Source organism: Podarcis muralis, chromosome 1, assembly GCF_964188315.1.
Source record: "Podarcis muralis chromosome 1, rPodMur119.hap1.1, whole genome shotgun sequence".
In the NCBI taxonomy this organism is placed as follows: Eukaryota; Metazoa; Chordata; class Lepidosauria; order Squamata; family Lacertidae; genus Podarcis; species Podarcis muralis.
The window spans coordinates 136,380,748-136,391,609 of record NC_135655.1 but is presented as its reverse complement, the minus strand read 5'-3'; the positions used below and the strand labels follow the sequence as shown (position 1 = coordinate 136,391,609).

The window sequence follows — 10,862 nt, the reverse complement described above, 5'->3', positions numbered from 1 at the left end:
AATTCAGATTTGAATCACAGATCTCCCATGTCCAAGCTGATGATGTTAGGCTCTGTGTTTGATTCAAACTGGAAGTTCTACTTTATGGCTCAGTCTTACGAAATTCCACTTTAGAAAATTCTAAATGAGCTATTTTGCGTGGTGCAAGTTAGCTTTTAAGTTCAATGTGGCAAATGCATTTTAGTGGCATTCCTAAAATAGTTTATAAACACATTTTTAAAGGGGACTATTTGTCAACCTCTCTAAATTCAATGGAATCTGTTGCTTCTGACTTTTGCTACCTATTTTGGTAGGAAGAGACATTGCCATCACCTCATGCTCTTTCCTTCCATTCCTTTGAGCCACAAGGAACTGGGAAGATGCTAAAGGGCACATGCCTATGACAGAGATAATTTAATTACTTATTCATCAGCTGCCTGGCACCTGTCCCTTCAATTAATAAGTTGTAAAGAATGTACTGGCCAATTAAAGTAATTAATGGACATTCTGAATTTTTCTTGGATAAGAATTGAATATGTTCCAATGAAAAATTTGAAACCATTGAAGAACTGTTAAAAAATTCACTCTATCTCTCAGTCCCAAGGAATTAAAACCGCTCTTGGATCTACATGAAATCAAATTGAACCTCAGATAATATCTTTTTTTGATAAAACTTTATTGTATGGAATACAACATATAGAGAAAATAAATTAAGACTTCAAATTTGTTTTAATGGGGATCTGAACAGATTAAAGAAAGATTTTCCAGCCATTCACTGACCACAGAGATTTATTATCAGATTCGCATTCCCCCGGCCAAGAACATACACTGTTTTCATGGTGGACAATATGGAAAAAAGATAATTGGGCTTAACAGCTGTGGCAATGTAGTCCTCATTTGCCTTGGCAAGTGCTTCTTCTGTGAAGTGTAAAAACTTTGAGATTCAATTGGTGTCTGATGCTGATGGCTTTAAAAAAGGGGATGCTTGGAAGGCATCTATTACAATCCTTTAAGGCTCTAGGATGGTGTTACTGGATGGAGCAATAGTTTCCTAGATTTGCAGATCTCAAGTGCCCACTGATCTTGTTCTGTCAAAAAGCAAAAGCAAATATCATTAGATTCTGTATTTTATTGTAAGTTGGGGGGGGGGGAATGCCTATATTTACATTTTCAACCTGCGATAAATACTTTCTCTCTAAAATAACCCTATGAGTAGGCAGCAATAGTTCCATTTTACAGATATGAAAACTGAGACTGATAACAACTTGTTCCTGGTCAACCATAGCTGACTTGGTATCTTCTGGATCTACTGATGAGACCACATAAGATCCTAAGTGTTTATGTCAGGTTATTTGGAGACCAGAGTGAAATGTATAATATGATTAAAGCCCCAATGCTGCCATTAGTTATTTTTGTGTGCCTATGATCTAAGTTTAAGAATCATAGAGAAATCCTTATCTTAGAGAAAAGTCAGCATTAGACAGGAATTGTGGACACAATCCAGCCCAAGTGAAGCTCTTCTAACGGACTTTAATGAGAGACAGAATTGCTCTAAGTGGGACTGAAACACCATTCACTTGGGCTGGGCCATGCCTTATTTATGTACTTGTTACAGTTGTGTCAAACCCTTGAAAGGGATTGAATGTCACAGGGTCCTTTTTGTATTATAAACCAATGCAGCTCTTTTCAAATTGTCACCCACAGAAATTCAGCTGACACTGGCAGGGATGCTGCCTATAGTAGCTCAGTGCTACTGCTGGCTACATGCAGATACTAAAAGGCACCCACAAATAGAAGTGTGAAAGAAACCAGAGCACGTGTACAGAAGGAACTTACCAAACTACGTATCTTGAGAAATCTGTTTAGACAGACATGATGTGCCTCACAAATGCTGTGGAATAAAACATAATCAATACGTCATGGAAGCAGGGAACTTGAAAAAGACATTGCAGTATCGAGTGCTCCTGCTCAGGACACTCCATCCCAATCCACCTCCCTCTCGGTTTTCTTTTTCCCTCCCCCAAGAGCCAGTCAGCATTCCATACCCACAGAGTGTGCTTGGTCCACATTGGACTATTAGGACTAGGATTCCACACACACACACACCCGCCCCCAAGGTGTGGGTTTTTTTGTTTTTTGTTTTGGTACTTCTGCAAACTTTGGGGTTCTCCCTCAACCCGCTGCTACTGCTACTTCCTTCTCATGCAAGGCTGGCATCATTTTAGCTCCTTAAGAACAAGCTCTCAATAGAACTGTGTTCACTGTTAGTATATATAAAAATAAAACAGACATTTCCAGATGTGTCAAAATTATTCTGTACTGAGAGCATATTTCAGTGGAACTGATGAGCCAGTAGTAGAATTGCAACATGAGCTGAACCCCGTGGGTGGTATTTAACTAAGTTTTACTCAGAGTAGACCCATTTAAATTTATGAACACGACTAAGTTAGGTCCAATAATTTAAATGGACCTGCTCTGAGTAAAACTATGAGGTTGCCTTACCCAACATGTGCCCATTCAACTGATTGTTTAGTGTGGTAGCGCCTGTACAGCACTGATAAATCCAAAGTGAGATGTGAATTCTCTGATCTCCTGTCTTTCTTGGGAGTACTTCTCATACTGTACACTCTTGGGCCCTGTTGCTTCAGTCCCAGCTACCTCACAAAGTAATCAGGTTGTCTTTGCACAGGGCCATCTTAAGCATATCCAGCGCCGTGGTGCAAATATCCCTCTGGCGCCGCCCCCCCCCTTCCCAGAGTTGCCAATCTTTTTTTGGGAGGACAGCGCTGCCGGCTACACGCACAGCTTTGCGGAGCTGGAGGAGGCAGGCAGCGGCTGGAGGGCAGCTCCTCCGGCGGGGAAGAGGCGGAGGCTGGACGCGGAGGCTTGCGGCTCAGCTGGCCGCTTCGTGCCGTGGTGGCCATGGCAGGCGGAGGCTCTGGCCATGGTGCTGCTTCAGTGCGGCATGGCGGAGGCAGGCGGCGAGTTGATGCCAGGAGGTGCCACGTCCAGCCTCCGCCTCTTCCCTGGCAGCCTCCAGAACTTGGTGCCCTGCGCCACTAGCCTCTATGGGTAAGACGCCCCTGTCTTTGCCGTTCTTGTAGATAGAGATGGATGGAGGACCACATTTTGAGATTCCTGTATTGCAGAGGGTTGGGCTAGATGACCTTCTAAGACTTCTATGATTCTATGAGGATCTGCTAATGGTTCAGAGTCCTTTTTTCATGCAATTCCTGATCCCTTTCTGTCATTGCATTTTTTTCAAGCTACGACAATTGTCCTCCCTCCCCCCCCCCTTAACAGTCATTCCAGCTTCCACACTACCCCCACGCTCTGGAAGCCACACTTACGGCCTTTCTCTCCGATCCCTGCCTGTTGCTTTTCAACTGAAGCCATGCAGGGATTTCTCCAGCTGCTGTTTGTTTGTTTGTTTGTTTATATGTTGGACTTATCATGATATACAAAATAAAACCTAATATTTAAACCGTTTTGAGCATTTAGAGCAGCTGCTTCCTTCAAAATGCTATTAAAAGTCAGCATAAGCACAACAGCAGCAACCCCCCGTGGAGTCAGACCATAGTAAGAAGCCTGAGGAATGAGGTCTGCCTGATCTCACACAGGACAGCCATGAGACAACTGTTGAAAGTGCCCAGCAACCTAACCATCTTTGGAGGCAGGCATATTAACAGGGCCTGCAAGGTAGAGCTTTACATTAGGGCAGGTTGAGACAGGTACAGATGAACCCGTCTCCAAACCATTTTGGGCACTCTGAATTGGGCCCAGAAATGCACTGGCAACCAGTGCAACTGATGCAAGTGAAATATGTTCCAAATGCCCGGTTTCCAAGTGACCGTGTTTTGTACCAATCAAAGTTACCAGACCATCTTTAAAGGCACCTCTGACATGAAGTGCATTAGAGTAGTCTAGTCTAGATGTCACTAGTGCATGAGTAAGTGAGGCAAGCTCTGCTCTCCAAATAGGATCACAGCTGGCATACCAACCTAAACTGGCAAAAAGCATCCTTGGCCACTGCTGCCACCTGAGCACCCCCAATTTGCTCTGAATCCAGGGTCACACTCCTAAGAGTTTGGGTGTAATCTTCGATACCTCCCTCTCTATGGAGGCGCAGATTGCAGCTATAACAAAGGCGGCATTTTTCCATCTCCGCCAAGCTAAGCAGTCAGTCCCTTACCTCTCTCGCCCTGACCTAGCCACTGTGATCCACGCGACGGTCACCTCCACTCTACGTGGGAGTGCCCTTGAGACTGACCCAGAAACTCCAGCGGGTGCAGAATGCCGCGGCAAGACTCCTTACGGGGTCCTCACTGCGAGATCATATCCATCCGGTGCTATACCAGCTGCACTGGCTCCCGGTGGAGTACAGGATCAGGTTTAAGGTGCTGGTTTTAACCTTTAAAGCCCTATACGGCCTAGGACCCTCGTACCTACGGGACCGCCTCTCCTGGTATGTCCCACAGAGAAATTTACGGTCTGCAAATAAAAACATCTTGAAGATCCCAGGCCATAGAGAGGTTAGGCTGGCCTCAACTAGAGCCAGGGCCTTCTCGGCCGCGGCTCCAATCTGGTGGAACGCTCTGTGACAAGAGACTAGGGCCCTGCAGGACCTGACATCCTTCCGCAGTGCCTGCAAGACAGAGCTGTTCCACCAGGCCTTTGGCCAGGGCTCAGCCTGACTCCCTCCTCTGGCAATCGGCATTCTGCACAGAATTTTGCTTGATGGTTGCCATTAATTTGATTTTAATTTGATTTAATTAATTTTATAATGAATGTTTTAGAATGTCGGATCATTTTGATTGTTGTTAGCTGCCCTGAGCCCAGCTTCGGCTGGGGAGGGCGGGATATAAATAAAATTTATTATTATTATTATTATTAACTGCAAACATGGTCCTTTGAGAGGAGCACAGCTTCATCTAAGACCAATGTAAGCCTCTGTCCAAAGTTATGGGTCCCCCTGCCCAATGGATTCAATTTCAGCCTGTTCATTCTCATCCAACCCTGTACAGCCTCCAGTCATTGGTTGAAAAGTTCAACAGCCTGTGGGGAGCTGAGGTATAGCTGACCAAGTGTCATCTGCAGACTGACGACACTTCAACGCAAACCTACATGAAATATTGGGAGAAGTCATTGGGAAATGCTGAAAAGCTCAACATCTAATAAATTAATAGCTCAAAAGCATCATGGCTGGTGTGGTAATGATAGGGAGCCTTTCATTCCTTTCATGGAAAGACAGGTGTTCCAGTGCCAGGAGTGTTGGATTTCAGCCTAGGCGAAAAGAGAAACCGCTGCTATTCATGCACCATTCTCAGTGCTGAAAGTGGGCGAGGGATGCCATACTTTTCATGTGGCCCCATAAACAATCTTTCTTTTCCGGTGGACATGAGCCTGGGCTAACCATCCCACTTCTTTTCTCTCTCGCTTTGGACACTGGCCACCCGCTTTCCCCTGCAATGAGCTTGTCCGCATTGGGCTGCTGCTAAGGGCACACCACAGATTCAGCCCCATCATTTGGGAGGGGGACGTGGCTCAGTGGTAGAGCATCTGCTTTGCATGCAGAAGGTCCTAAGTTCAATCCCCAGCATCTCTTCAGAGCACAAACAGATGTGACATGAGAAATCCATGATCTGATATGCCAACTTAAAAAGGAAAGGCATCTGTGCTTGGTTGAGGGATGGAATACACTAGTGAAATAGTGCTGGGGAGAGGATATTTCTCCCTTTCCTCCTGCACGTTTTCCCCAGCTGAAATTCCCCCAAAGCTACTGGGGAGGAAAACACAGGTACCACTGTTTTATATTGGGTCTCCAGCAAAGCAAAGCAAAGCAAATAGCAGCTTGGGGTGTGCAATTTACTTGGGAAAACAGCATGGGTGAGGGAAGTGTTAAATTCTCCTTCCTCCAGCACCGCTGCCCTCTTTCATTTGACCCCACCCCATGGATGTTTTCCCCTACTGTATAGTGGAACTTACCCTCGTAGTTGATGCAGCCATTGGAGTCTTCCTGCCCTTTCATCAGTTCCTCTACTTCTTCTTCCTTCATCTTCTCACCTAAACCACAGAAGATATTTATGGTGGTGATGATGTTATATACAGTCGTACCTTGGTTCTCAAACACCTTGGTACATTTGGCTTCATACATTTTGGCTTCCAAATGCCAAAAACCAGGAAGTAAGTTTTTGAACATTTGGTTTTCGAACATTTTTTGGATGACGAACATCCAACACGGCTTCCTCTTGAGTGCAGGAAGCTCCTGCAGCCAGTTGGAAGCTGAGCCTTGGTTTTCGAAAGTCGAATAGACTTCCAGAACAGACTACATTCGAGAAGTAAGGTACGACTATACTGCTTATGTGCCAAAATTGCTTCTAAGCAGTTTACAGATCTAAATATAAGAAAAGCCCTGCTGGATCTGACCAAAGACACATTTAGTTCAAGCATCCTGTTCTTACAGAGGCCTATGCTGTGCTGTGGGGTGGGGGGCAAACAAGAGACTGGCTTTGTGTTATGTGTCAGCTATCACTCATGGTGTGTTTCACTCCAAAGAAAGCCCAAGCTGTTTGTTCTTAGCTTCTTGGCTCATGGTTTCTTTCAGATAAACAAACTACGAGTGCTGGTTCACGTGTAACACACAGCTGGCCTCTGGTTTATCTCCTCCCTGGAATGACAACAGCAGGAACAAGGTGGGGGAGATCTGAATTGGAGACTTCTGAGCAGCATGCACCAGCACACTCCTCGTTCCAATTAAACCATATTTTAACTGTAGATGTACAAACTAGGTCAGTGTATCTGTTCTGATAGCTCTTCATTTCTGACACTAGTGATGTCATGGGACTTGTGGTGTTGTAGCAATCTATGTGGACTTTCAGCCAAGGGTGCAATGTGGTTAGGCAGTCAAAATGCTGACACGCAGAACTCAGGGTGGATCACCTTTGTTTCCTGCTGCTGTGGAAGCAACTTTCTAGGTGCTCACAACAGATCCATGACCACACAGGATATCAAAGGAGAGGTACCCCTGCAAAAGGGCATGTTGAATTATTCAACTTTCAAATTCCAAATATGATGGATCTAAAAAGTTGTAACATGACTTGGGAATTCAAAAGATATTTTGGTTAAATTAATATACTTAAGTTTTGCTTGATAAATAAAATGTGTGTAAAATTGCACAGAAATCATTGCAAACAATTGCCAAGTGCTTGGACTTGTAGTTTATATTCTTGTTATCATCTATCTATCTATCTATCTATCTATCTATCTATCTATCTATCTATCATCTATCATCATTACCTGAGATTTTCAGAAGGTAAAATTAAAATTATCTAGTTTTTCGAAACTTCTTCATCAAATTACCAAGCTGAATGTTGTCTAATCACAAAATAATAGCAAATATAAATTCCTCAAACTCTAAAACATATTTTTAAGACCCTTCACTGAAAAAATTTGCAAAAAATAAGTTTCACCCCCTAAGATCACGTGCTCTGTCCCTGCGGTTGTATGATTCTCTGTGTCTTTGAAATATATTTCTTTTTAACCAACCAGGATCTAATGATGTTTTATTGATGTCTGTATGTATGTTTGTATTACCTGCTCTCCATGCTAAGATCCCAGGTGGGCTACATCATTAAAACATAATATAAAAACAACTTAAAACAACTTCCAACCTTAAAAATAAGGTGGGTCCAAAAACATACACCTCAGGTATCAACAGCCATGGTAAAGAGTTACTTTTAATTACACTTTTAGTTATTTTATTATAATCTTGAATGTTTTACACCACATTGTTATACTTCAGGGAAAGTGTGGATTATCCAAATTTAAATAAATAGGCCTTTGCTATTATAAATATCTGTTTTATTACATTGGAAATAATAATTGGGCACTAATGCCAATATAGATTTAAAGTGGCTAAAAAGTTAATCTTCTCCAGCTCCAGAAACATTTACTTTATTTTCCTATTTTTATTCCAACCCATCTCTCAGAGGACTCCAGTGCTTGGTTTAAGGGGATGGAAAGCCTTGGGATCCCTGACAGAGAATTCTCGGTGCTCTGACCAAAATTCCAGTTCCCAGATTTAACTGAAGAAAGCCAAAGGAATGTAACTTTTATAAAAACAAAACATATCTGTAGTACAGTTAGCACAGGGTCAGGGGTTCAAGCCCCATGCTGGGCAAAATATTCCTGTATTGCACGGGCTTGGACCAGATGGCCTTTATGGTTCCTTCCAACCCTATGAGGACTTTTGGAAGCCTTACCCAGAGTGGCCAATACGTGACGGAGTTCAGCACCCATGACGGTCCCATTGCCCTCTTTGTCAAAGACACGCAGACCTTCAACGAAGTCTTCAAAGCCGCCCTGCTCCTTGTTATTGGCTGCTGCTTGCATCATGGGCAGGAACTCTTCAAACCCAATTTTCTTGGCATTCATCTCTACAATAAAACAACATTATCAACAATGTTCTCAGATATATTTGTGATGCTTTAGGAAGTTCTCCTGAAGTGCTATCCTGTGATTTACATCTGTTTCTCAACCAAAACTATGCTTCCTTTAGAAATTACATTTCTTCCTTCACAATATGGTACTACTGCCAAAGCTTTCAGGTAGTCATAGAACACTGAAGTCTTTGCTTATTGTTGTACTTATCATCAGGTGATGCTACATACACATAAAGGAGGCAAATCTGTATTCAGTCGAGGGGGACGGTTTTTACAGGAATCATAATTTAAACGGTTTTTACAGGAATCATAATTTAAACGGTTTTTACAGGAATCATAATTTAAAGGAATCATAATTTAGTGGTTGTCCAGCTCCATTTCTAAGGAAACACAAGCACACAGTGGTCGCACTGCTTGTGAAAAAGGATCTGTAGTTTAATTTGAACACGCTATTTATTTCATGCATTATCTATTTATTATAGTTATACAGTGGTGTTTCTAGTACTGTGTACTATGGCTTTTCGTACAGCACCTTCACACTGGTAAAGCTTGCTAACAGCTTTAAAGGAAAAGAAAACAAGGGGCTGTGAGTTAGATATTGTTATGAGTTGTGGGGTTAGGAATGCCAGACCCATGGGGGCAACCAAAGGGGGATGGGGGAAGCTGCCCCCCGTAAATCAATAAAAAGCAATAAAAATACTTAACTGAGGTTCTGCCTCCCCCAACAAAAGCCTGTCCCCCTAACAAAAATCCTGGCTAGGCCCCTCTAATCCTTGGATTCAGCAAGTGTTAAAAGCTAATCAAGACTTCTGATTCCTGGAAATAGTTAAACTAGCTACTGGTGAGGTGATGGGGGCTTAAGGGGCTCAGGACAGACGGCAATTTCAAGTCAGTTTATATAGGTCCCACCAGGCACTAGTCAGATCTTGAACTATTTAATTTCATGAAGTAGCTGTATCATATGTCTTCAGATATGCCCTTGGCACATGCTTGACTCTTTCTCATCAAAGATATCAGGAATTTAATTTGGGTGGGTAGCTGGAAGCTGCTAACATGAGTTGGACCAAACTGAGGGAGGCAGTGGAAGACAGGAGTGCCTGGCATGCTCTGGTCTATTCTACGGGTTCACGAAGAGTCGGACACGACTAAACAACAACAACAACAACAAAGCTGGAATAAAACTGTTGAGCTGAAAAAATTACTTTGCACATTCACAAATTCTACAAACTCATGTCCATAATAACCAAATATTAAATGCTTTAATTTTTTTTAAATTAAAACCCCACCCCCACAAATGCTTGTGTGGTCAAGGCTTGTATAAGAGGAAAGCACACTCCATCTTCACTAAAATTAAGGTAGGGGGAAAGGAGAATTTGACTGAACGTTAAGAGGACATAATATGGACCATTTCATCTCAGAGTCATTACCCTCATTGCTGGGGTTGCCCATGATCTTCTTGACCTCAGCATTTGTGGGGTTCTGCCCCAAAGCACGAATGACATCTCCAACCTGGCTTAGGGTGATCTTGCTTTCACCAGTCCTGTCGAAAAGGAGGAAGGCCTCCTTAAAGTCTGCAAGAGGAAAGTGTCAGTGTCACCACAGTCAAACAACTTGCCCATACACTAGTTTGTATCTACTATGGTATAAATATTAATAGGGCCACTTTCTCTGCAACAAAATTCCAGTGGTGTGACATTTGCATAATTTTACTGGTAGTATCAAATTTATCCCCCTCCCCATTTTTTGCCTCTAATAGCCATTACAAGCTGAGATTTGGCCCCCTCCCTTGTCCCTTTTTCATGGAAGCAGTGAGCCCCTTTGGTTCACAACCCTGCCCCCAATAAATATCGACTGTTTACCATACCTTATGATGGCTAATAGAGCCCTGATAAGGTTGATACATTTTGAAATCCTCCATGTGAAACAGCCACATTGCCATAGCCCCATGGAGGAGGCGGTAAGATATGAGCTGGGGCCTCTGCTCTGACACCTGATCCCCAGGAAAACTCTGCCTATCTGCTTGCACCCCACTTTTGAGAGAGAGAGAGAGAGGTTGCCTGAGTGGAGTCTCCACTGGTGTGGATGTCTCACCCTCTTTGGGTAACTCTCCTCTGCGGTTGAAGCAACGGGGCTGTTTCACATGTGGGAGCTTTTATCGTAACTGCCTGCACGCATATAGATGTTATATATGTATTTAGTTTTAATTAATTAATAAAAAAGGTAAAGGGACCCCTGACCATTAGGTCCAGTCGTGGCCAACTCTAGGACTGCGGCGCTCATCTCGCTTTATTGGTCCGAGGGAGCCGGCGTACAGCTTCCAGGTCATGTGGCCAGCAGGACTAAGCCGCTTCTGGCGAACCAGAGCAGCGCACGGAAACGCCGTTTAATTAATATCCATGTTTAATTGTCTTTCCTGTGTTTTTAATGGTTCTTATTTTTATC

The 10,862-nt window shown here is 43.3% G+C and overlaps 1 protein-coding gene across 4 annotated transcripts in view; it reads right to left on the bottom strand.

Moving 5' to 3' along the window:
* Positions 1–634: 634 nt before the first annotated feature.
* The window catches only part of MYL1 (myosin light chain 1), a 29,778-nt gene continuing 19,550 nt past the window's right edge, over positions 635–10,862 (bottom strand). For all 4 annotated transcript variants that reach the window (XM_028704839.2, XM_028704850.2, XM_028704843.2 and 1 more), the window contains 5 exons: positions 9,848–9,991; positions 8,241–8,414; positions 5,965–6,042; positions 1,816–1,870; positions 635–1,067 (listed from right to left, as the gene is read on the bottom strand). In XM_028704839.2, the coding sequence (XP_028560672.1) occupies positions 1,842–1,870; positions 5,965–6,042; positions 8,241–8,414; positions 9,848–9,991 (425 nt within the window). In that variant the 3' untranslated portion in view covers positions 635–1,067; positions 1,816–1,841. The remainder of the gene's footprint in view (positions 1,068–1,815; positions 1,871–5,964; positions 6,043–8,240; positions 8,415–9,847; positions 9,992–10,862) is intronic.